General features: G+C 56.0%; 2 protein-coding genes and 1 long non-coding RNA gene across 3 annotated transcripts in view; 2 read left to right on the top strand and 1 right to left on the bottom strand.

Annotated features, from left to right (window-relative positions):
* Positions 1–13,879, top strand: part of CASTOR2 (cytosolic arginine sensor for mTORC1 subunit 2) — a 58,714-nt gene extending 44,835 nt beyond the window's left edge. The window contains exons 3-9 of the mRNA XM_039460437.2: positions 685–878; positions 1,084–1,216; positions 2,068–2,191; positions 3,449–3,559; positions 4,728–4,810; positions 6,867–6,961; positions 7,085–13,879. Coding sequence (XP_039316371.1) covers positions 685–878; positions 1,084–1,216; positions 2,068–2,191; positions 3,449–3,559; positions 4,728–4,810; positions 6,867–6,961; positions 7,085–7,150 — 806 coding nt within the window. The 3' untranslated portion in view covers positions 7,151–13,879. The remainder of the gene's footprint in view (positions 1–684; positions 879–1,083; positions 1,217–2,067; positions 2,192–3,448; positions 3,560–4,727; positions 4,811–6,866; positions 6,962–7,084) is intronic.
* Positions 13,880–15,720: 1,841 nt separating this feature from the next.
* On the top strand, positions 15,721–25,756 carry LOC120360370 (uncharacterized). Its single transcript, XR_005576880.2, has 2 exons — positions 15,721–19,139; positions 25,240–25,756. It is a non-coding gene; the product is annotated as an uncharacterized LOC120360370 (long non-coding RNA).
* The window catches only part of RCC1L (RCC1 like), a 31,761-nt gene continuing 25,704 nt past the window's right edge, over positions 19,828–25,884 (bottom strand). Inside the window, exon 11 of the mRNA XM_039460436.2 lies at positions 19,828–20,742. Within this exon, the coding sequence (XP_039316370.1) occupies positions 20,665–20,742 (78 nt within the window). The 3' untranslated portion in view covers positions 19,828–20,664. The remainder of the gene's footprint in view (positions 20,743–25,884) is intronic.

Below are 25,884 nucleotides of genomic sequence, written 5' to 3'. Positions count from 1 at the left end.
TGGGAACCCAGTTTGAATGCCAGTTGCATGTAGGACAGTGGGCATGATGACAGCGCCAGACCCGCAAGAGGGTTGTAAGGACTCAAAATAAGGGCATTACCCTCTACGGACACCGTCGTTTTACGTCCGAGGAAACCGAGGCTCAGCACAGATCAGCCACTTCCCCACGTGGTTCCTGCTCTGCTGAGCTGCCTGTCACGTCCTGCGTCCTCTGAAGGCCTTCCCTGCCCAGTCCTCCCAGGAGGCGGCCTTGAATTCAAATCCCATTCTGTTGAAGCCCGACATGGTGGCTCACACCTGTAATCCTAGCACTTTGGGAGGCCAAGGCAGGAGGATCACTTGAGACCAGGAGTTCGAGACCAGCCTGGCCAACATGGGGAAAGCACCATCTCTACTAAAAATACAAAAATGAGCTGTGTGTGCCGGTGCCCACCTGTGATCCCCGCTGTCGCTCTAGCCCGGGAGATGGAGGTTGCAGTGAGCCAAGATTGCGCCACCGCACTCCAGCCCGGGCGACAGAGCAAGACTGTCTCCAAAAACAATCCCATTCTGTTGGAAAGTGAGGCTTGGGTGGAGCTGGCCCCAGAGCCTCACTCCCTCCTCTCTGACCTGCCTTGCCCTGCCCTGGGGACAGCCGGGACCCCAGCAGTCGGTCACAGGGCTGCCTTCTGTGTCTCCTTGCAGAGCTGCCCTCCTCAGAGCACCTGAGTGTGGCGGATGCCACCTGGCTGGCCCTGAACGTGGTGTCCGGCGGTGGCAGCTTCTCCAGCTCCCAGCCCATCGGTGTGACCAAGATCGCCAAGTCGGTCATCGCCCCCCTGGCCGACCAGAACATCTCCGTGTTCATGCTGTCCACGTATCAGACAGACTTCATCCTGGTGAGCCAGCCGTCACAGGCACACCTTGCACACCCACACCCGCCTGTCGTTCACACGCACGCTCGCTCCCGTCTCCCACCCCTTGCAGCCTCGCCCTTCCACGCTCGTCCGGGGTGGGGCAGGGTCTCAGAGTGAGAGCTCGGGGCCCCAAGCCCACATCCCCCAGGGCCACCAGGCACACGCTGCCACAACTCCTTGCCCTCAGGTACGCGAGCGGGACCTGCCCTTTGTCACCCACACGTTGTCATCAGAGTTCACCATCCTGCGGGTCGTCAACGGCGAGACCGTGGCAGCCGAGAATCTTGGCATCACCAACGGCTTCGTGAAGCCCAAGATGGGTGAGCTGGGGGCGGGGTTTGTACCCGGGAAACCTCACCAAGTTACCAGATCCAGCCACAGACCAGCCTCCCTATCAGCATGGGCTTCTGCCCACTGCGCGTGGATGGAGTGCCAGGCAGAGAGGGATGCAAAGGGCCCAGCGCGGTGGCTCACGCCTGTAATCCCAGCACTTTGGGAGGCTGAGGCGGGAGGATCACCTGAGGTTGGGAGTTCGAGACCAGCCTGACCAACATGGAGAAACCCCGTCTCTACTAAAAATACAGAATTAGCCGGGTATGGTGGTGCACGCCTGTAATCCCAGCTACTCGGGAGGCTGAGGCTGGAGAATCGCTTGAACCTGGGAGGTGGAGGTTGCAGTGAGCTGAGATTGTGCTATTGCACTCCAGCCTGGGCAACAAGAGCGAAACTCCATCTCAAAAAAAAAAAAAAAAAAAAAAAAAAAACGCGACGCAAAGGTCTTAGGTAGGCCCCGTTGCCATGTCTAGCGAGGGTGGTGGCCGTGCACGCAGACAGCAATGGCCAGAGGCCACTCCTGCAGCAGGCCACGTGTCACGGCGGGCCTCCCTGGGCAGGGACTGTGGAGCTGAAGCCCGGAGCACAGGTGGGAGCAGAGCCAGGGGGTGCCAGTTGGGAAGGGCATCCCAGGCAGCCAGCACAGCACGTGCAAAGGCCCGGGGCCTGCGGGTGAGCTGGAGGATCAGGGCGGTGGTAGAGGCTGGACAGGCAGCGGTGCCTGAGTCTCTCTGGGCCTGCAGCTGAGCCACCCCAGCCCTCTTCCCCGGGCCCTGCACCCACCACGCTGCTGCTGTGGGTCCCAGCCTCGGTGCCCGACATCTCTGTGCTCTTACAGTCCAGAGGCCGGTCATCCACCCCCTGTCCAGTCCGAGCAACAGGTTCTGTGTCACCAGCCTGGACCCCGACACGCTGCCTGCTGTCGCCACACTCCTCATGGACGTCATGTTCTACTCCAATGGGTAGGGCTGCCTCGGGCGTGAGGGGCCGCAGGGTGGGCTGGGGGAAGGCACGACTCTGCCAGGAGCTCGTCTGAGGTGGGGACGCACAGACTTGCCCTGGAGCTAGTCTGACGGGGGAGACACAGGCCTGCACCGGAGCTAGTCAGACCGGGGGGCCGGGGACCTGCCCCAGAACTAGTCTGATGGGGCAGACACAGACCCACTCCAGAGTTAGTCTGAGGGGAGAGACATGGACCCGCCCCGGAGCTAGTCTGAGGGAGGAGACACCAGCCCACCTGCAGCTAATCTGATGGGGGAGACACAGACCCACTCCAGAGCTAGTCTGAGGGAGGAGACACCAGCCCACCTGGAGCTAATCTGATGGGGGAGACACAGACCCACTCCAGAGCTAGTCTGAGGGAGGAGACACCAACCCACCTGCAGCTAATCTGATGGGGGAGACATGGACCTGCCCCAGAGCTAGTCTGAGGGAGGAGACACCAACCCACCTGGAGCTAATCTGATGGGGGAGACACAGACCCGCTCCAGAGTTAGTCTGAGGGGAGAGACATGGACCCACCCCGGAGCTAGTCTAAGGGAGAGACACCAACCCACCTGGAGCTAATCTGATGAGGGAGACACGGACCTGCCCCAGAGCTAGTCTGAGGAAGGAGACACCAACCTACCTGGAGCTAGTCTGACGGGGGAGACATGGACCTGCCCCAGAGCTAGTCTGAGGGGGATAACACAGCTCTACCTAAAGCTCCAGTCTGAGGGGAGAGTCATCCTACCCTAGGAACACCAAAGTGTGGTGAAGCTCCAAGGACACACTAGGAGCTGTAACAAACTCCACACTGAGCTCCAAAGACAGGCCCCGTCTGTTGTGGCGCTGAGAACTCAAGAGTTTTTCATTTGGTGAATGAAAGACGTTGCATCACTTCGTCAGTGGATTTTGTAAAGCTTAGGCCAACGCCAGGTGGGGCAGGGCAGGGCAGAGTCCAGACGGTCACCCCAGCCTGTGCCCTGAGGTGCGGGCAGACCCTGGAAGGGGCCCGTGTAGCCTGCGTGGGGGTCGGCCAGGCGTCCAGCACTGCAGAGCGTGGCACCCGCCTCTGTGAATGTGGTGAGGTCATCCCCAGTGCATTGCGAGCAGGACGAGAAGGACCCTGGCCCAGGGTTGCCCAGGTGGCATGAAAGCCTGGGCAGGGCCCAGTTTCCCTGGGCAGGTGGGCAGGCACCTCAAGGGCTCCACCCTTACTGGCTCCCCGCAACCCCCAGAGTGAAGGACCCCATGGCCGCCGGGGATGACTGTGGCCACATCCGCTTCTTCTCCTTCTCCCTCATCGAGGGTTACATCTCCCTGGTGATGGACGTGCAGACGCAGCAGAGGTGAGCCAGGCCCCGGGGCGGACGCTCAATCCAGGGTGGGCCCCAGGGTCTGGGGGGACTGACTCTGTGATGGGCCCATCACACACTTTGTCTTTTTTTTTTAAAAATTATTTATTTATTTTGAGACAGTCTCACTCTGTCACCCAGGCTGAGTGTAGTGACGCAGTCTCACCTCGCTGCAACCTCCACCTCCCGGGTTCATGCAGTTCTCCTGCCTCAGTCTCCCGAGTAGTGGGGATTATAGGTTCCCACCACCACGCCCGCTGATTTTTGTGCATTTAGTAGAAACGGGGTTTCACTGTGTTGGCCAGGCTGGTTTCGAACTCCTGACCTCAAGTGATCCGCCCGCCTCAGCCTCCCAAAGTGAGGATTACAGCTGTGAGCCACTGCACCTGGCCTTTGTTTTTATTTCTGTTGAGACAGGATCTCACTCTCACCCAGGCTGGAGTGCAGTGGTGCAGTCTTGGCTCACTGTAAGCTCTGCCTCCCCGGTTCAAGCGATCCGTGTGCCTCAGCCTCCTGAGTAGCTGGGACTACAGGCACACACCAACACCTGATATATATATATATATATATATATATTTTTTTTTTTTTTTTTTAATACAAACAGAGTTTTGCCATGTTGGCCAGGCTGGTCTTGAACTCCTGACCTCAGGTGATTCACCCACCTCGGCCTCCCAAAGTGCTGGGATTACAGGTGTGAGCCACCACGCCCAGCCACTTTGTCCCTAATAAACCCTCACTGTCGCCCTTCATCGTAAGTGAGCCGGCCCCTCAGCTCAAAGAGGGGCAGGGGTTGTCCAGGGTCCACTGTGGGGTGCTGGCACGGTGGGAATTTGAACCACAGCCCCAGTGCTATTTGTCCTCAGCTTTGCTCTGGACCTGGGAAGAAGTGTCCAGACCAGCCTTAGCAAGGGGCCCAAGGGTCTTGTTCCAAACCCCAGCCTGATATCACCCTCCCCATCCGCCTCCCCTCGAGACAAGGAGGCTGCGGGGCGAATGGGTCCAGGGTGTCCGGAGGGGATGGTCCTTGCGGGCCCTGAGCTCTGGCCCACCCACCCATCCGCCCGGTCAGCCCCCTGCCTCGCCTGGGCTGGTGCACCAGCAGGCCAAGGAGGGAGCGCAGTTCACGTTGGCCTCGGGGATTCTTCTCTCGCCCCCTTTGAAGGTTTCCTAGTAACTTGCTGTTCACGAGCGCATCCGGAGAGCTCTGGAAGATGGTGCGGATTGGAGGACAGCCCCTGGGATTTGGTGAGCCCTCGGGGGGATTGCATGGGGCAGCGGGAGCTGGCATTGCTGGGCCCACTCACACATACTGACCTCGGTGACTGAGCCCCTGCTGGGGGTTACAGATGAGACTGAGGTTTGGGGAGCCTGAAGTTTCTGTTGCTTTCCAGTGTGTGGCAGGTGTACACAGGCCTCTCGAGGACGGGAGGAGCAGGCCTCCATCAGAGTGCACCCTCTCGAAAGTTAATACGTTGCTTATTATTAGAAAATTAAATAGCTGCACGGAGGGGCTCATGTTTGTTCTCCTCGCACTTTGGGAGGCCTGGGTGGGAGGATCCCTTGAACCCAGGAGTTCTATACCAGCCTAGGAAACATAGCAAGGCCCTGTCTCTACAAAAAAAAAAAAATTTAATTAGCTGGGCATGGTGGCAGGCGTCTGTAATCCCAGCTACTCAGGAGGCTGAGGCAGGAGGATCACTTGAGCCCAAGAGTTCAAGGCTGCAGTGAGCCATGATCACGCCATTGTACTCCAACCTGGGCGACAGAGCAAATCCTCGTCTCAAACGATAAAGAGGCCAGGCGCGGTGGCTCGTGCCTGTAACCCAGCACTTTGGGAGGCCGAGGCGGGTGGATCACCTGAGGTCAGGAGTACGAGACCAGCCTAGCCAATACAGTGAGACCCCATCTCTACTAATCATACAAAAAATTAGCCAGGCATTGTGGCTTGCGCCTGTAATCCCAGGTACTTGGGAGGCTGAGACAGGAGAATCGCCTGAACCCAGGAGGCAGAGGTTGTAGCGGCAGTGAGCCAAGATCGTGCCACTGCCCTCCAGCCTGGACAACAGAGCAAGACTCCATCTCAAATAATAATAATTTAATGTAAAAAGAAGGAATAGATTGGGCTGTGATAAAAGTTAAGGAGAAAAAACATCCGTCCCTAGTTCCACAGTTCAGAGATAATACCTGTTGGCAATTTTTTAAGTGTTTTCTTCACCTAGGTACGTGTAATCGTCAGAAGTATCTTCACAAAAGCATCTGTGATTGTCAGAGAGTCTGACACCCACCACTTTACCCCTAAATACTGCTCCTTCTCCATCCTGGGAAGAAACACTTTTTCCTGTACAACCACAGTGACAGGATTCCACGGGAGAACATTTTCAGTCATTCCCCAAGACTCAGTCTTGCCTCTGTTTCCATGATTGTCCAAAGAGTATCTTTGGTGGATAGAATTTTTTTTTTTTTTTTTTTTTTTTTTGAGACAGGATCTTGTTCTGTCACCCAGGCTGGAGTGCAGTGGCACAGTCTTAGCTCACTGCAGCCTTCGCCTCCTGGGTTTAAGTGATTCTCCTGCCTCAGCCTCCAGAGTAGCTTGAATTACAGGCGTAAGCCACCACACCCAGCCAAGGCGCCACACTTTTAAACAGCCAGATCTCATGACAACTGTCAAAAGAACAGTACCAAGAGGTGGGTGCTAAACCATTTATGAGCAGTCCACCCCCATAGCCCAGTCACCTCCCACCAGGCCCCACCTCCAAGACTCCAGATTACAGTTGGAAGATTCGAGCAGGAGCGCAGCCAGCCTGCCTCAGAGAAGGCTGTTGGCTGGGGGACATCCGGGTGAAGCCTTCAAGAGAAATGGCGAGTGGGAGGCTGGCAGTTGGTCACACCTGTCATCCCAGCATTTTGGGAGGCCGAGGCAAGTAGGTCACTGGAGGTCAGGAGTTCGAGACCAGCCTGGCCAACATGGTGAAACCCCCTCTCTACTAAAAATACAAAAAAATGAGCCGGGCATAGTGGTGGTACACGCCTGTCATTTCAGCTATTCAGGAGGCTGAGGCACGAGGATCCCTTGAACCCGGGAGGTGGAGGTTGCAGGGAGGTGAGATCACACCAGTGCACTCCGACCTGGGCGATGGAGCAAGACTCCATCTCAGAAATGAAAGCGGGATGGCGGATGGGAATTCTCTAGGAGCATGGTGGGTGCAGGGTAGGCACTGCCCACAGAGGGTAGAGGCTGAAGAGCCACAGAGGCACGGGTAGCCAGGTGACGCAGAGGCTGAGGACGTTCTCCCGTCCCCAGATGAGTGTGGCATCGTGGCCCAGATCTCAGAGCCCTTGGCTGCTGCTGACATCCCCGCCTACTACATCAGTACTTTCAAGTTTGACCATGCACTGGTGAGTGTCCAAACCCAGATTCCACCGGGGCAGGGCCAGGGCCAGGGCGGGAGGTGGTGGGCAGCGGGCTCCTGGGCTCACCGACAGGTGTCTGCCTCCTCCCCCACCCCGCCCCCTGAGCAGGTCCCAGAAGAGAACATCAGTGGTGTCATCAGTGCCCTGAAGGTCAGCCAAGCAGAGAAGCACTAGGAAGGTCTCTTCTGCACCTCCTGCCGCCCGGCCCAGCCCCAACCCCGAAGATGGATCTTGCAGTATTTCTCTACAGACTGGAAAATCGGCCCTGGGGACCCCGAGGAAGGGGCCTCTCCAGGACACTCCCTCAATTGCCAATCCCTCCAGGCCGGGGGCCCACGCCAAGGCCTCCTCATGCCCTCCTGCCTTCCCGGAGCCCCCCAGCCCTCCAGAGAACAGCCTGCCTCTCCCCTACCTCCCCACCCCAGAAAATGCTTTCGGAGGCCCAGGGGGCTTGTGAGCTGATCCGCCTTCCTATCCAGCCTCGCCCTCGGCCAGGGGCGGATGCGGAGGGAAGCTGGTCCCTCCTACGAGACAGCCGTGTGCCAGCTCTCATGTCACTTTGCGGGGCTGGGGCTGGCGGGGTGGGGCGGAGTCTGGGGTGCCCGGGAGGGTTTTGGGGGCGAGTACTGTGGTCGCTGGTCTCCGGTCCATCAGCTCAGGGCTGGTCCCCTCCGAGTGGAGGCCAGCGCGACCCCCTCAGGTCATCGGGGCTGGTGAGGCTCAGACAAGAAGCCAGGTGGCATCCCCAAGCTGGGAAGGACCCGAACTCCCCCTGTACCTCGCCTGCCATTCACAGGGCCTGGGCCCGACTCCCAGCAAGACTGCCAACAGGGCCCTGTCCAGACCCTCCCCCACAAACACCCAATCCTTGGGGGAGGGGGGAGGGTCCCAGGAGACCCACCAGCCTGGAGCACCAGCTCCTGTCCCCTCTGCTCTCCCTGGACCCGCCTTGGGCAGGCAGAGCCTCAGTTTCCCCCAGCAGGGATATCCCTGGCTTTTTGGGCCTGGGGTTTCTTAGGTGGTATCCCACCTCCCCAACAGATGACTAGACCAGCATAGGACTCCCCGCCTCCCTCCCCTGCCCCCAACTCGCCTGCCCACGCCTTGGCCGGGGGCCGTGGCATTCCTAAGTACTTGACCCAGGAGGCAGCTTAACTGAGCCTTAACAGAGAAAACCATACCTTGTTTTAGTTTTTTATTTAATGTGTTTGCACCCAGGCTGCTGTCGGCGGTACTTTATGTTTGAGGGGGTAGGTAAGACCGATTTGAGTTGTGTCGAGGGGGCCTGGAGGCTCTGTCACTAGGCTGGTCCTCTGGGGCTCCAGGGACAGGCATGAGAGTCGGGAGATGTCACATGATAAGCCTTGGCCCTCTCTTCTGAAGAGAAGCTGAGAGCAGACATCGACAAGAGGCTAGAGCTGCTGTCACCCCACATGGGACCTCCCAACCAGCTGTGGCTCTTGCTGAGCACCAGAGGCGGTGAGGGGACCCTAGGGCCATGGGGAGGGGACAGCCGGGCAGTGGGCCAGCTGAGTGGTCACGACCAGGAGGCACGGGGTTAGCTGTGGCGTCCCTTCCATTGACTGGGGTGGCTTTCTGAGTGAGCAAGGTCCGGGGGCCTCTGTGGCTTTGGCTCTGGCAGTCCAGTTGTGATGTTTTTCTGAGATGGTACCTCGCTCTGTCACCAAGGCTGGAGTGCAGTGATGCGATCTTGGCTCTCTGCAACCTCCGTCTCCCGGGTTCAACTGATTCTCCTGCCTCAGCCTCCCGAGTAGCTGGGAATACATAACACGCACCACCATGCCTGGCTAGTTTTTGTATTTTTAATAGAGACGGGAGTTTCGTCACGTTGCTCAGGCGATCCGCCCGCCTCGGCCTCCCAAAGTGCTAGGAATACAGGCGCGAGCCACAGCACCCGGCCGAGTTGTGCTGTTTCTGAAAAGGTCAGAGGAGAAGGACTAGTTTCTAAACCCGGCAAAGTGCTCCCCACTCCTATGAGCCGAGTGGGACCCTCTGAGCCCCAGAAGCCCACCACGTCAATTAGAAACCCACTTTTTTTTTTTTTTTTTTTTTTTTGGTTAATTCATTTTGCACAAAACTTCAAAACAAAACTTGTACATCGCTGGTCCCAAAAGGGAGGCGGCCAGGTGGGGCGGGCCTGCGCTGGAGGCCCTGAGTCCCCTTTCTGACCTTGCAAGGCCTTGATTTTCCTTTCTGTCATTTCCCCCTGACAATGTCACTTCTCTGCCTTTCCTTCCCGCCGTGCAAGCGTGTCGGCCCCATGACCCCAGCGTCCTGTGTCCCCCACCTAGACTTCCTAGGACGTGTCTGTTGTACACACCTATAAATACCTGTTTTATGTTGATAGAGATATATACTGTAAATAGCATATATACTTGAGCAATATATATGTTAATATATACTGTGTGAGCAGTCTGTGGACACAGCCCCCTGCCGTGTGTGCCCACGTGTGTGGGCGTGGTGGCCTCTGCCCCGCGCCGTCTGCCACGCACGCAGGCACGTTGGAGTCACCATATATTTTTAATTCAAGTATATATAGGCAATACGATTATTACAGAAGCCGATGGGTTCCCTCAGACCTGACTTGAGAGATCAAAGCCAGCCACTCAGAGCGTGGGACGTGGGGCGGGTGCCAAGAGCCCACTGTGACGTGAGTCGTGCCTCCTGTACCCCACTTTCCCCCAGCCACAGTCCCTGGATGCCCTTGATTTTTTTGGGGGGGGGATGTCGATCCCCAGGGAGGAGTATTTGGAATTTCTTGCTTTTAATTGGAATGCCCCCTCTCGCCTGCCCCACCCGGCGGCCTCACCCTGAAGACGGGCTGGCCGAATGGCCCACGCTGCCTGTGTTCCGCCTCCGTGGGTGGCAGTTTTTACACAGGTGGCTTCTCTGCTGTATTTTGGGGGGGTGGTTGGTTGGTTTTGGTAACCTGCAAGCTCAGAAATCTCAGGTTCTGCTCCCGGGGCTCCTCCTGGGGACTGGCCTCATGAAACAGAAAAGCAGGAGTGTTGGGGCGGGCTGGGGCCCTGGCTGGCTCTGCAGGGGTGGGGCCTGTTCCAGCCAGCCCCGTGGCAGCTTTCCCCCAGGGACCCCACTCTTCGGTCCTGGGGCCCCCCTTTAGTTTTTCTGTTCCCGTCCTGCTCGTGTGAAGCTCGGCGTTCTGTGTGTGGCGCGGTCCTGGTTGGTCTCCACAGCTGTTCGGTGGGGTAGGTGTGAGTGTGGTTGTTCCCAGCAGGCGTTGTCTGCCCTTGTATTCCAGCCATCTCCTGGCCTGCTGGGTGAGAGGGTCTCTCCAAGCCCCAGACCCCACTAGGAGGGGTGTGTGTTTCTCGGAGGGGCTGCGAGCGGGACCCTTCTCCATCCGCAGCTGCATGGGGCTCCCCGCCTGACCGCCGTCGGTCCCCCGGAGGAAGTCGGAGGAGTGGGCCCGTTGTTGCAGTGTGGCAGATGGGGCAGGTGCCTGGCGGGGGAGGAAGGGAACTCTCTGTGGTGTGGATTTTTTTTCTTTAGATGGGAGTCTTTCTGTCGCCCAGGCTGGAAGGCAGTAATGGCATGATCTCAGCTCACTGCAACCGCCACCTCCTGGGTTCAAGAAAGTCTCCTGCCTCAGCCTCCCAAGTAAGGGGGATTACAGTTGCCCATCACCACACCCAGCTAATTTTTGTATTTTTAGTAGAGACGGGTTTCACCATGTTGGCCAGGCTGGTCTTGAACTCGTGACCTCAAGTGATCTGCCTGCCTCGGCCTCCCAAAGTGCTGGGATTACAGGCATGAGCCACCACACTCGGCCTCATGTGGAATGTCTAGGAGCAAGCAGGTGGTCCTGGGCTGCCACGTGGGCTTCTGGAGTGTGTGTCTTGGCCCCTGTGTGGCTCTCCAGTAAGAAAAGCTCAGACAGTCTCCACCCGACTCTCTCCCCTTGCTGCACTCCAAGGACGGTGGGAGCTGAAGGATGGGGAGGAACAGAGAGTGGCCACCCCTCCCCACCACTGAGAAGTTCTGCCTCGTCGTGGGGCTCCCCTGGTTCCCAAAACACCCATTTCTCCCTCAGCCCCTCATCTTGACCCAGCGAAGATCTGGGCATTACTAACTCTGCACCTCCTTCCTCCGTGGGCATCTCTAGAACCCCCTGGGCACTGCCCACGCCACCATCCTCAGCCCGGGGCATGCGTTTGAGCTGGAGAGGTTTGCAGCCCTGACCCCAATAGCCTGCCCTCCCCAAGATTCAGGGAGAGCCCAGAGCCTCACTCTAAACCACCGGCATTCTCCCTTCCAGGCACCAGGCTGCTGGTGGGCAAGGAAGGAGCTGGGTAATCAGACGCTCCCAGCGCGGCCGCCTGAAGCAGCAGCGGAGCCACGGTGACATTTTTTTTTAGCGGGAGGAGGTTTGGTCTGGAGGGGCTTGCTCCTCCAAAGTGACAGAGATGCCCTGGAGGTCAGGAGAGAAGACAGGGAGGGCCAGGCTCCTGTGAAAGCCTAGGGCACTATTTTACTGGTGATCTTCAGAGGTGAACCCCGGTCAGCTCCCACTGGCCCCCTCCTCCTGGCTGCATTTTCCAGGGAGACCCTTGGGAGTCCTAAGGCCACTCTGGGCCCCTTTCTGAGCCCTGAGATCTGGTTGTGGGGATAACCAGGGCTTTCACAGCCCCAGCTGGGGCAGGGTGGGGGGGTGCTTTAGGACAAGAGTACCCCAACCCTGTAGTGAGGGGATTTTTTTTTTTTTTTTTTTTTTTTTTTTTTTGAGATGGAGTCTCGCTCTGTCACCCAGGCTGGAGGGCAGTGGAGTGATCTCAGCTCACCGCAACCTCCACCTCCTGGGTTCAAGCACTTCTCCCTCAGCCTCCCAAGTAGCTGGGATTACAGGCACGTGCCACCATGCTTGGCTAATTTTTGGATTTTTAGTAAAGACAGATTTCTCCATATTGGGCAGGCTGGTCTCGAACTCCTGACCTCAGGTGATCCACCCACCTTGGCCTCCCAAAGTGCTGGGATTACAGGTGTGAGCCACCGTGCCCAGCCAATGGGGGTATTTTTGATGCCACTTCCTGAGTGAAGCACTTTGCATGGGGGTGGGAAGAAGAACCCCCATTCTCAGCCCACTCCGAGCAGGGCCTGGAGCAGTGGAGACGGTGGTTGGTATCACAGGCAGAGCCTGAGTGAGGCCGGTGGACTTCTCCAACAGAAAAAGATACTGGTTTTGGGGTACTAGGGTGAGGGAGGGGATTAGGCTTGCTGGGGGCCCATTCAAAGGAGGCCAGGCTCGGTGGCTCACACCTGTAATCCCAGCACTTTGGGAGGCCAAGGCGGGAGGATCGATTGAGGCTAGTTCAAGACCAACCTGACCACATGGCAAGCAAGACCCCACCTCTACCAAAAAAAAAACAACAAAAGAGGCTGCCAGGGAAGGAAGCCAGTCAGCAGCGGCCTGGCGCAGAGGCAGGAGCCTGAGGCCTGGGCCAGGGCATCCAGGCACAGCCTGGTGGGCCAAAAGAGCTTGTGGCTGTCGTTAAAAGGGAAGAGGAGGTATAGAAATGGGAAGTGCCGGGCGGCTTCTGTGCTGGGAGTCAGGACACAGGCCTGGGTGTGTTTATCCACACGTATGTGCATGTGCGTGGGTGTGTTCATACACTTTAGAGTGTGTGTGCGCACAGGTGTGCAGAGCCCGTACCCGAGAGGTGGGACGGAGTAGTATTTTGAGTTCTCAGAAGCGGTCTTGCTCTCGGGCCCCGAGTACAGAGATGATCAGGCGAGTGAGGCAGGACTTGAATGCAGGCCGTGGCTCCAGGGAAAGGGTGGGGCGTCTCTGGTAGGATGGCCTCACCCCACTTGTCAGAACTACTCTGGAGGGGGGCAAAGGTGTCAGGAACAGTTTGGCTGAGCGATTCTGGCTCAGGGTTTTTCGTGAGGTTGCCGTTGTCTGAAATCTTAGCCAAGGATTGGAGAATGCACTTCCAAGTTAGGCCTGGCTGTAGGCAGGAGGCCTCAGTCTTTCTCCAGCTGGGCCAACCCACGGGGCCGCTTGAGTGTCCTCACAATATGGCACCCAGCTTCCCCCCGCCAGAGCAAGAGATTCAAGGGCCCAGGGTAGAAGCCCAAGTGTTACTTTTATCCCTAGCCTCAGTCGCCTCCACCACGCTCTGGTGTGATACAGCCCAGCTCTGATTGGAAGGGGCTGGGCCTGCCCGTGCTGACTCTTCAGAGGCATCCCATGCTGAAGGTGGTGTTCCCAGGGAGAGCTTTTGGGGGCTGGCACTCCCTCACCTACTGGGGCTCATTCTGGAAGAGGGTCCAGAAGAATTGGAGACCCCTGCTCCTCACTCAACTTTGGAGGTGGCAGGGTGAACAGCAGGCCAAGTTGAGGGCCTGAGACAGGCCAAGACCAGTGCGGTTTCCCCTCCACTGCCTCAGTTTACCTGTATTCAGAAGACGGGTCTGGGAAGAGTTGAGCAGAGTTCCCTCTAAAAGAGTAGGGAGCTGATAACAATCTCAAACCCTCCTCTTTATGCCAAAATCATTTCCGTTATCCTGAGATGGGGTGAGTGGATGGATAGTGTACTGAGGGGCCTCTGCCCTGCCCAGAGACCCCATCAAAGGGGAGCACAGGGGACTTCCTGCCCACGGCCCCCTCTGGCCCTTGCCTGGCATGCCCGGGTCACCAGCAGCAGCAGTGGTGTTTCAGTGGTCCCAAGATCTGGGGGAAGGGGAGAACCCGCCATCTTACCCCTACCCCCCGGGGCCTTCATGCTTATTTTCTTGTTGAAGAAACACAAAACCCTCGAGATTCATGTACTGTATGTTGGAGAGAAAAAAATACCTAATGTTCCCCCAAAAAAGACAGTATATTTTGTACTTTGTAAAGTGTTAATTAAAATGAAAAACGATGCTGGCTGGTGGCTGTCTGGTTTTGTGCGGACCTAGCCAGAGACTGGCCTCATCTCTTTCTCCTCCACGCTGTGATTGTAAGAACACAGGCCAGGGGCTAGAGGGGGTAGAAAAACACCCCAGAACCTGAGGAAGGGCCCCCAGAGCCACAGGGGTTGTATTAGTCACATGGTGCTGCGTAACACGTTGCCTCAAAACTTAGCCACTTGTTAAACATGATCATTATTTATAGATCACGTTTTCTGCGGGTCAGGAATTCCGGAAGTTTGGCTGAGCGATTCTGGCTCAGAGTCGCTCATGAGGTTGCCACTGTCTGAAATCTTAGCTAAGGTTGGAGAATGCACTTCTAAGTTACATCTTGCTGTCGGCAGGAGGCCTCAGTCCTTCCCCCAAGTGGGCCAACCCACGGGGCTGCTTGAGTGTCCTCACAATATGGCGCCCAGCTTCCCCGAGAACAAGAGATTCAAGGGCCCAGGTTAGAAACCGAAGTGTTATTTTTATCCCTAGCCTCGGAATTCTCATGCAGTTGCCTCTGCCGTGCTCTCTGGTGTGATACAGTCCAGCTCCGATTTGACATGAAAGGGTTACAAGTGGGTAGAAACCGGGAGATAAAGATGACTGGAGACCATCTTGGAGACCAGTTACTGTGCCCAGCATCTCCACCCAGATCTTGGGCAGAGGCAGGCCTGGGAGTTGGGGGCAGTCGGTGGAAGGAGTTGGACAGGGCCTTTCTGATGGCAGGTGAAGGTCAGGCGCTGGTTGCCTGGCCGCAGGGTCTCTACCCCAAACTTAGAGCCCTGCCCTCGACATTACAGCTCCAGGAAGGTTCCAGAAGCCCAGGAGCCGATACCTCCAGATTAGATATCCTGCGAGCAGAAGAGGGTCCCATGCTTCCAGCTCCTGCCCTCTGGGTACAAGGGACGCTGGATCTGCACCAGCAAGAAAAAGGTGAGCTTAAGCCCGGCAGGTTCTAGACCTGACACCCTCCCCTTCTCCTCTCTCAGATTTTCCATGGGGATAGGTGTGAGCCCCATACCTGCCCTGGGCACCACCAACCCCTGCCCCCACCCTGCCTCACCTTGGCCCACAGGAAAAGAGAACCCGGAGACGGGAAGTGAGAACGGAAGCTGAAAGGCCGGGCCTGGTGGCTCACGCCTCTAATCCCAGCACTTTGGGAGGTCAAGGAGGGTGGATCATCTGAGGTTGGGAGTTCGAGACCAGCCTGACCAACATGGAGAAATGCTTTTCTCTACTACTAATACAGAAAAATTCGGCGTGGTAGCGCATGCCTGTAGTCCCAGATACTTGGGAGGCTGAGACAGGAGAATCGCTCTAACCCAGGAGGCAGAGGTGGCAGTGAGCCGAGATCGTGCCACTGCACTCCAGCCTGGGCAACAAGAGTGAGACTCTGTCTCAAAAATAGATATATAATTTTCCTCCTGGAATGCATATCAACTGCTGGAGTTGTGGACCCAGCTACCACCGTTAGATTGAGCCTGTCCAGCCCGAGGCCCTGAGGAGGGGACTCAAATGGGGCCTCTTTTAGACTGGCATGGCTTCATGTGCTGCACTCTGGTCTCCTGGCATTCAGCTGCCACCTGCTACCAGAGCAAGAGCCAGATGCTTCCCCAGCAAGACAGCGCCTCCTAGTTGGAAGTGACAACAGCGTCTAGGTCTATCCTTCTATTTTATTTAATTTATTTATTTTATTATTATTTGTTTTTTTTGAGACGGAGTTTCGCTCTTGTTGCCCAGGCTGGAGTGCAATGGCGCGATCTTGGCTCACCGCAACCTCCGCCTCCCGGGTTCAGGCAATTCTCCTGCCTCAGCCTCCTGAGTAGCTGGGATGACAGGCACGCACCACCACGCCCAGCTAATTTTTTGTATTTTTAGTAGAGACGGGGTTTCACCATGTTGACCGGGATGGTCTCGATCTCCTGACCTCGTGATCCACCTGCCTCGACCTCCCAAAGTGCTGGGATTACAGGCGTGAGCTACTGCACCAGGCTATTTTATTTTTTGAGATAGAATCTCACTCGGTTGCCCAGGCAGGACTGCAGTGGTGCAATCTCAGCTCACTGCAAGCTTTACCTTCCGGGTTCAAGCGATTCTCCCGCCTCAGTCTCCCAAGTAGCTGGGATTACAGGTGCCTGCCACCACGCCTGGCTAATTTTTGTATTTTTAGTAGAGATGGGGTTTCTCCATGTTGGTCATGCTGGTCTCAAACTCCCGACTTGTTATCTGTCCACCTCAGCCTCCCAAAGTACTGAGATTACAGGCGTGAGCCACTGCGCCCAGGCTGTATTTTTACTTAAATTTCCTTTTTTGAGCCAGAGTCTTGCTCTGTCACCCAGGCTGGAGTGCAGTCGTGCTATCATGGTTCACTGCAACCTCCGCCTCCCGTCTTTGTGTGTGCGTGTGCACACTCATATCCGTGTTCATTCCTACTCCGTGGGCAGGGGCAGGAGTGCCTAGATGGGCAGCCCAGCTGAGGGAGAATGGACAACAGCCCAGGAGCTGGCACTAACTGGATCATAACTGGATCAGACCTGTGGGTAACTACTTACTACATCCCGGGATGCTGCAGTGGTTGGACTGGCGCCCACTGGGGGGCCCTTGGAGGAGCTGAGAACATGGCTCCATGTCAAGTGAGGATCCCTGGGAGGCAGCTCACTGAGACTTGTGAAGTCGCCTGTGCCCATGGCAGATGACATCCTGCCTCTGAGGGGACACCCGGTCTCAGGAGAGCAACGCCACTCCCCAAGGTCAAAGAGCAGAGTAGGGCAGGGAAGCGATTCTCCTGCTTAAGCCTTCAGAGTAGCTGGGATTACAGACGTGTGCTACTACGTCTAGCTAATTTTTGTATTTTTAGTAGAGATGGGGTTTCACCATGTTAACTCAGGCTGGTCTCGAACTCTTGACCTCAGGAGGTCCACCCACCTCGGCCTCCCAAAGTGCTGGGATTACAGACGTGAGCCACCACACCAGGCCTCCTAATAGTTTAAGCAGCCCCCTCGGCCATCCAGGCGAAGGCCAGGCCCTCTGCAGATGCTGGCACCAGGTGGAAGGTGGGAGAAACGTGGGACCTTCATAGGTGCATCGTGAGTTTTGATCCTGGCCCAGGCACGGCGCTGGGCACTGAGCCTCGGACTGCAACTTGCTGGGTCATGCCCGAGCATTCCCTTCATGGCCTATTTGTCAGGATTTGACTTTGTCATGCAGAACACAGTCAGCACATGAGTATTTCCTGAATAAATGAAAATGTGGGGTGACCGCACGTTCAAGAAACAAGTCACGACGGCACTCTGTGGAGGTTGACAACCTGAGCTTTTATTAGCTGTGAAGGGTTTTCATGCCAGTGACAGTCATCGCTTCCCCGAAGAAATCAGTGTGGCATGGTGGTCTACATGTCTGCAGGGACGAAGAGGATGGAAGACCAGGGCCCACAACCGCTGCCAGCTGTCCGAGGGAGATGGGGGTAGCCTCCTCGCAGCTCACAGGCTGGACACACGTCTTCCACCAGGTGCGTCTCTGACCTTGGTTACTGGCCCCATTAGAGAGAAAGGGACAGTCTTCGTGTACAGAGGATGGCCTGGGGGCACCTGGGGTTGGCACAAGCCTCTCTCCACTAAAGTGAGAGGAGACGGGAGCTTGCAAACACTGACTTCACCGGAACACGATGATCCAGCCTAGCAACTGAGCTAATGGCATAGCAGGGTTTCTATGGACGTGTGTCAAATGCTGGGGGTGGGGGGACGCACTGGCGCGGAGAGGACAGACGCTGAGACACAGGCACAGGTGACAAGTGGGAAGAGGGCCTGGGCCACGGCAGAAGAGCTCCCACAGAGGGCACAGCCAAGCAGCCTGCTAAGCAGACCGGGCCCAGCTGGACAGAACAGACGAACCCAAGGACCTCCTTCCTTCTACACTGGGTGCTACGTCCAAAGTCAAGATCATTACTGAGGCTGGGGGCCCGGGTTCACCCCTGTCATCCCAGCACTTTGGGAGGCCGAGGTGGGCAGATCACTGGAGGTCAGGAGTTCGACACCAGCCTGGCCAACGTAGCAAAACCCCATCTCTACTAAACATACAAAAATTACCCGGGCATGGTAATGCATGCCTGTAGTCCCAGCTACTCGGGAGGCAGAGGCAGGAGAATCATTTGAACCCGCGAGGCGGAGGTTGCCGTGAGCCGAGACCTCGCCACCGCACTCCAGCCTGGGCGACAGAGCGAGGCTCTACCTCAAACAAGATTGTTACTAGATCTGTGTCTTGGTTGCCGTTAGGGTGGGAGGATTAAAAACCCACCTTCTCCAGAGACCCTCCCTCCTCCATCCTCACCTGCCATGCTGAACCCTGCCGGGTGTGAGGGTGACTTCCAGGGACACTTGCTGTCTATACATCAGTATGTGCTTTGCAGCTTCAGTTTCACTGAGGTCGGATTACCCTGCTTCACCACGGGGGCGACGTCAGACCTGGTCCCAGTGAGAGTTTCAGGAAGGAAAACTGACACACCGTTTTCAATTTCTATTTCAAGTTTGTGAGAAAACTTGCCTGTAATAAACCTAAGAAAGGGTTCGCAGCCCAGGTGAAGGGTCCCTCCCCTAGATACCTGAGTGGGTGGTTCTCCTGGCCGCAGGTCGCAGCAAGGACACCGCCGGCGGGATGGCCATTCCACTTTAAAGTGCAGCCCTGATGGCCGGGCGCGTGGCTCACGCCTGTCATCCCAACACTTTGGGAGGCCAAGGTGAGTGGATCACCTGAGGGCAGGAGTTCGAGACCAGCATGGCCAACATAGTGAAACCCCGTCTCTACTAAAAATACAAAAATCAGCCAGGCGTGGTCGCAGGTGCCTGTAACCCCAGCTACTTGGGAGGCTGAGGTAGGAGAATCGCTTGAACCCAGGAGGTGGAGGTTGCAGTGAGCCAAGATTGCGCCACTGCACTGCAGTCTGGGCGACAGAGCGAGATGCCGTCTCAAAAGTAATAATAAAAATTAATAAGTGCAGCCCTCCCAAGCTCTCACCCCTCCTCCTGCTTTCTCTCCACTGCCCACAGAGCCATTTAACATGCTGCTTCTCATTTTCCCACCTCCCTAGAATGCTGAGTCTCACAGTGCGGGGATTTGTGTCAACACGTGCCCCAGAGTGAGGACCGGGCATGGAAGGGACACACGACAAGTATCTGCTGAGTGAATGCATCAAAGGACTGGGATAAAGGCAGACAGGGCACGGGAGTCCAGCCTGTGACATGAGTACAAGGTATTGTCTCTCAGCTGAACTATGGGAGTAGAATCTGTTCCACAAATATTTGTTGGGTACAGCCGGCCACAGTGGCTCACGCCTGTAATCGCAGCACTTTGTGGGGCTGAAGCAGGTGGATCATCTGAGATCAGGAGTTCAAGACCAGCCGGGCCAACATTGCAAAACCCCATCTCTACTAAAAATAACAACAACAACAACAACAAAAATAGCCAGGCATGGTGGTGCACACCTGTAGTCCCAGCTACTCAGGAGGCTGAGGCAGGAGAATAGTTTGAACCCAGGGGGTGGAGGTTGCAGTGAGCCAATATCACGTCACTCCACTCCAGCCTGGGTGACAGAGTGAGACTCTGTCTCAAAAATAAAGAAAAAAGAAAAAGAGAATAAGAATATTTGTCAAGTAGGACTGTCTTATTATTCAGCTCAACATGGTAGCTCACACCTATAATCCTAGCACTTTGGGAGGCCCAGGCAGGAGGATGGCTTGAGGCCAGGGGTTTGAGACCAGTCTAAGCAACATAGCAAGACCCTGTCTCTATTTAAAAAATAGTAAAAAGACCTCATCTTTATAAAAAAATAGTAACAAAAAGGTATTTTTCACTGGCTTCAGCCTCTGTATCAAAAGGCTTGCTATATTGTAAAAACAAAACTCTAAATGATCAAGATTTTAAGATGACCACTTCAGATCTTAAAAACCAAAAGGCACAAAATAGACTTTATTCCAGACAGATCTGTCAAAGATGTTTTTAAAGGGAATGGCAAGTCAGGCTACTAAATCGAACGTTTCTGGGTCTCCCTCCCCCGAGCCTGGCACTGTGGCCAAGCCTCGGCGGGGGTGCCCGGGCCCTCGGCCCACAGGAACTTGGCCCCGATTCTCTTCCTGCGGGGCTTCTCAACTTTTCCGAGCCAGGCAGTGAGCGGGGTGGGAGGCTGCGGCTGGTGCCCGCGGGGAGCTCCGGATGGAATCCCAGGCCACGGTGCTTCTGGTGCCCCCCGGTGAGCTTGTGGTGTGGCCGGCGGCCAGGAAGGGCCACGAGCAGGGTGGCAGGAGGGAAAACCGAAGGCTGAAGCCAGACGGGCTCCCTTGCCGAAAGTGGATTTCAGTCCGAGGCGCATGCATGGCCCGGGCCAGACGCAACCCGGGAGGCCGCCGTGACAGAGGAGGACCGCCCAGGCGCCGCGTTCTAGCAAAGCTTCCCTAAGATGGACTTCTCAGGCCAGACGTGACGCCAGACACCGCCGCATGCGGCCTGGAGGGAGCAGGGACGTACTGGCCACAGCGGCCCACCAACAGCCACCGTTCCGTGCTGAGTTCCACAGGCCTCACCCGCAGCTGGGGAGGGACCCTGCCCCAGATCCTCCTGGTAGGTACCCGCTAAGGGATTCAGGAGAGAGTGTCACGGTGCACGCAGTGCACTGATCCGCCACCGCCAAGAACCCCACGGGACTGGCCACGCACTGGCCTCTGCCAAGCAATGCCAGTGGGTCCCCGGCCGGGGCCGCCCAAGCAGGTGAGGGAGGAGGTTTAGATGAATGACTTGGCCAGGGTCACCATGTGGTCCACACCACACGCCACATCCACGGGCTCCCCAGGCATCGTCACCTGAAAAATAAGACCCAGCATACTATGAGCAAGAGTGGCGCACCTGCAGGAGGCGGGCAAGGGCACTGGCACCGCTTACACCTCCTCAGCAGGTCCACCAGGGCAACTGTCTGTGGCCACAAGGACTCCCTCCAGTCAACAGCAGCCATCACCACCCATCAGCCTGAGAGGCCAGGCGGGGCAGGAACACAGGCCTGCGCGCACCCTGAACGGGCAAGCCCCACAGCGGCCGCTCCCTCTGACCCTAACGCAACCAGGCTCCATGCCTCCAGGCCAGGTGCTCAAGCTCCCTCCCGGGAGCCAGTGCTGTGGCTCACCGAGAAGCTCCAGGGGCCGGGCACTATAGCTCACACCCGTCATCTCAGCACTTTGGGAGGCCGAGGCAGGCAGACCACTTGAGGTGAGAAGTTCCAGACCAGCCAGGTGTGGTGGTGCGCGCCTGTAATCCCAGCTACTCGGGAGGCTGAGGTGGGAACATCGCTTGAACCTGGGAGATGGAGGCCGCAGTGAGCCAAGACTGCACCACTGCACTCCAGCCTGGGTGACAAAGCGAGACTCCATCTCAAAGAAAAGGCTCCGGAAACCCTTTCTCTTGCCTTGCAGGTCCAGTCTGGGAACCAGGCCCCAGTGGCCCAGCACCTCCAATCATTTTACCCATCATCCCCAGCTCCAGTCACAGGCAGGCTGGGTCCCAAGCTCCCACCAAGGAGTGGCTGCGTCTCAAAGGCCCTTGCCAGGAGCTCTGACCACACTGCCTATCTGGGCTGACAGCAGGGCCTCAGAGGACAGCCCAAGCCTCAAGGGAGGAAGCAGCAGCCATGGAGGCTCTAGCCCAGGCGTCCCCAAACTACAGCCCGCGGGCCGCATGCGGCCCCCTGAGGCCATTTATCCGGCCCCCCGCGGCACTTCAGGAAGGGGCACCTCTTTCATTGGTGGTCAGTGAGAGGAGCACAGTATGTGGCGGCCCTCCAACGGTCTGAGGGACAGTGAACTGGCCCCCTGTGTAAAAAGTCTGGGGACGCCTGCTCTAGCCTGTTTGAAGGATGCCCACTGTTCCATCGCCTCGCCATGAAAACAGACACCCCAACAGCTCCAGGGACGCCCAGGGCCATGGCCAAGCCAGCTATCCAGGAAAGGGGTCCCTGACTTTCTCTTTCTTGTTTATTATGACTAGGCAGTCCATTCACATAGCTGCAAGATAAAAGGCCGTACCGTAAAAAAAGAAGAAAAAAAGTATCAAATATCTTTTATGCTGGGCACAGTGGCTCACACTTGTAATCCCAGCACTTTGGGAGGCCAAGGCAGGCAGATCACCTGAGGTCAGGAGTTCCAAGACCAGCCTGGCCAACATGGTGAAACCCTGTGTCTACTAAAAATACAAAAATTAGCCAGGCGTGGTGGCACATGCCTATAACCCCAGCTATTTGGGAGGCTGAGGCAGGAGAATCGCTTGAAGGGAGGTGGAGATTGCAGTGAGCTGAGATCACGCCTGCACTCCGGCCTGGGCGACAGAGCAAGACTCTGTCTCAAAAAAAAAAAAAAAAGTATTTTATTACCACCCCTATCACCAGCTGCCCCAGTCCCCACCTGCCTTTGAACTGGAAACGACTTTGAACAGATTTCTTATTAACTTTCCAGAGGTTTGTTTTGTTTTTAAGAGATAGGGTCTCACTCTGTTGCCCAGGCTGGAGTACAGTGGTCCAATCATAGCTCACTGCAGGCTTAACCTCCTGTGCCACCATGCCTGGCTAATTTTGTTTGTACAGACAGGGGTCTCACTATGTTGCCCAGGCTAGAGTACAGAGACCCCATCACAGCTCACTGCAACCCTGAACTCCTGGGCTCAAGCTATCCTCCCACCTCGGCCTCCCAAGTAGCTAGGACTACAGCAGTGCACCACCGTGCTCAGCTGATTTGTGTATTTTTTGTAGAGACAGGGTCTTGCCATGTTCCCCAGGCTGGTCTCGAACTCCTGGGCTCAAGTGATTTTCCCGCCCCAGCCTCCCAGAGTGCTGGGGATCCAGGTGTGACCCGCAGGCATGACCTTCCAGGGTTCTGTATGCAGAGAAGCAGACAACTGCAAAGACGGGGCGCTGCGTGGCTGGGCCCCAAGACCCCTGCCGGGATGCTGGCACTAATCTACTGACCACATCTGAATTCAACCACCCTCCCCAGGTGGCAGCGCGCGGCCTGGCGGTGTGACAGCTGGAAAGGGGATCTGCCACAGTCCGTGGAGTTTACCGAGCTTAAGAGGGAAAATGCCTAATCCAGACGGCGTGGCCTTAAAAGCAGAGAGCAGCAGGCGCCGACCCCGGAGCTTTGTGCCTAGGCTGGGGAGACAAGACCCTTCGGGACTCCCGGCAGCAGGCAGATGGAGGCTGGAGACCAGGCCATGCTGTCCTCCCCCCACCCTGTCCCCAAACAAACGAATGTCTTTAGCAGAACCTATTACAGGAATCACTAAACAAACAAGAACAGGGCCCAGTCCATCGCAGAGGCACGTCTATGCAGACAGCCTGCGAGGCTGGCGGAGAAGAAAACAGGCTGCCTGGGCCCCAGCGGCCTCTTAGCAACCTCCCCAGCACTAGGGTTTATTTGCCTTTCCCGGGAAAGCGCGCGCCCCACTCACCCGCAGCACTTAAGCCCCCAGGCCGTCGTTCCCGCAAGGCTCCAGCCATTCACGCCCAAAGCAGAGGAAGCCACGACGCCACAGGAGTGTCCGCGTGGGCGGAAGCCGTCCCTGCGGGGCGGCAGGAGGCTCCGCGAGGTTCCAGCTCCCCCTGGTGGACAATCTCACACAGTCTCTGAACTGAGTCCAAGAGCGGAGACTGCCCTCGGCCACGTTTTATTTTTGTCCTAGGCAAGGTTCAATGTCGTTTTTCTTCTAAGCCAATTTACACTCACAGCTCCGCTGCTGAGGGAAACAGCTCCGAAACCCAGCACCGCATTTAGCCTCAGTGACTCTCTTAAAAGTCTCAGCAGAATTCCTTTAGGAACATCCCTCTCCTGGAGTACAATTACAAGTTCCTAAACAAACGCCCACGATGTGAAAGACGGGGGTGGGGGTGCAGGAAGGAGGCCCTTCGTGGAGACAGGAGAGCCCACGAAAGGGAGATTGCTCAGGCGCCCAGCTCTGCAGCTCAGAGGCCACCAGTTTTGTTTTCTGGTTTTTTTTTTTGTTTTTTTTTTTTTTTGATACAGAGTCTCGCTCTGTTGCCCAGGCTGGAGTATAGTGGCACAATCTTGGCTCACTGCAACTTCCACCTCCCGGGTTCAAGTGATTCTCCTGCCTCAGCCTCCCAAGTAGCTAGGATTACAGGCGCCTGCCACCATGCCCAACTAATTTTTTGTCTTTTTAGTAGAGGTGAGATTTCATTATGTTGGCCAGGCTGGTCTTGAACTCCTGACCTCAAGTGATCCGCCCGCCTTGGCCTCCCAAAGTGCTGAGATTACAGGCGTGAGCCACTGCACCCAGCCTGAACATAGCTGTTTTAAAGAATAAAGCTCAGCTAGGCATGGTGGCTCACCCCGGTAATTCCAACACTTTGGGAGGCCAAGGTGGGAAGACCACTTGAGGCCGGAAGTTTGAGACCAGTGTAAGCAACATAGCTGACCCTAGCTCTTAAATAATAAACTAAAATAAAAAATAATATAAATAATAAAATAAGCTGGGTGTGATGGCACATGCCTGTAATCTCAGCTATTCTAGAGGCTGAAGCAAGAGGATCACTTGAGCCCAGGAGGTTGAGGTCAACACATAAGACGCTGTCTCTTAAAAAAAAAAATTGAGTATGGTGGCACATGCCCATCATCCCATCCCACATTCCCATCACTTGGGGCTGAGGGGGGAGGATCACTTGAGCCTGGGAGACAGAGGTTGCAGGGAACTGTGATCACACCACTGTACTCCAGCCTGGGTGACAGCAAGACCCTGTCTTAAAAAAACAAACAAAACAAATAAAACTAAAAATCACCTGTATTTTTTTTTTAATGAGACAACAGAAGGGACTGGACCCTCTCACCCCTAATCCAAAGAGGACAGGGGTCGAGGCCACTCCCCAGCACAATGCTTAGGGGCTCCCTGAATGTGCTAGAGGCACGACAATGGCTTGCCACCAAATGCTGCCATCACGGGGACAGGCTACTATGCCCTTTTCCTGACAGCACAAATGTGTTTAAAAAGCAGGCCAGGTGCAGTGGTGGCTCATGCCTGCAATCCCAGCACTTAGGGAGGCTGAGGGAGGCAGATTGCTTGAGGCCAGAAGTTTGAGACCAGCCTGGGCAAGAGCGAGACCCCCATCTCTGGTGTATGCCTGTGGTCCCAGCTATTCAGGAGGCTGAGGTGGGAGGATCAGCTGAGCCCAGGGAGGTCGAGGCTGCAGTGAGCTGTGATCACATCACTGCAATCCAGCCTGGGTGACAGCGTGAGACCCTATCTCATAAAAGGCAAAAACGAAACAACAAAGCAAAAGTCTCCATTTCGCCTTGCTTTCTCAGGGCCTCTACCCACGGTCTTGAACGAAGGAATCTGAGCCTGCTGAATCTACGGGGAACCGAGCAGCAGCAACCAAGAAAAGGGCCAAGAGAAACCGTCCCTGTGACACCCAAGTGCTCCAGAAAACAGTGCTGCGGGTTTGTGACACATAGGCCCTTTTTAAAAAAAAAAGACTATACATTTCTGGCTGGGCACGGTGGTTCACAACTATAATCCCAGCACTTTGGGAGGCCAAGGCAGGTGGATCACTTGAGGTCAGGAGTTCAAGACCAGCCAGGCCAACATGGTGAAACCTCGTCTCTACTAAAAATATCAAAATCAGCCAGGCATGATGGCACGTGCCTGTGATCCCAGCTACTCGGGAGGCTGAGGATACTCAAGCAGAAGAATCGCTTGAACCCGGGAAGTGTAGGTTGCAGTGAGCCAAGATCGTGCCATTGCACTCCAGCCTGGGCAGTAAGAGAGAGACTTCATCTCAAAAAATAATAATAATAAATAAATAATACATTTCTTTGGCAAGTCCTTATTTTTTAACAAGTCTTTTTTAAAAATGCTTTTCACAATTTCAAAGCAAATTAAAATCCAACCTTCCGATAAAGTATACCCATATGCACACTGCACACATGGGCATGAGTCTCTATGCAGAG

Source organism: Saimiri boliviensis, chromosome 20 (assembly GCF_048565385.1).
Source record: "Saimiri boliviensis isolate mSaiBol1 chromosome 20, mSaiBol1.pri, whole genome shotgun sequence".
Taxonomy (NCBI): Eukaryota; Metazoa; Chordata; class Mammalia; order Primates; family Cebidae; genus Saimiri; species Saimiri boliviensis.
The sequence above is the reverse complement of the archived record's forward strand: the minus strand, read 5'-3'. Positions and strand labels throughout refer to the sequence as shown.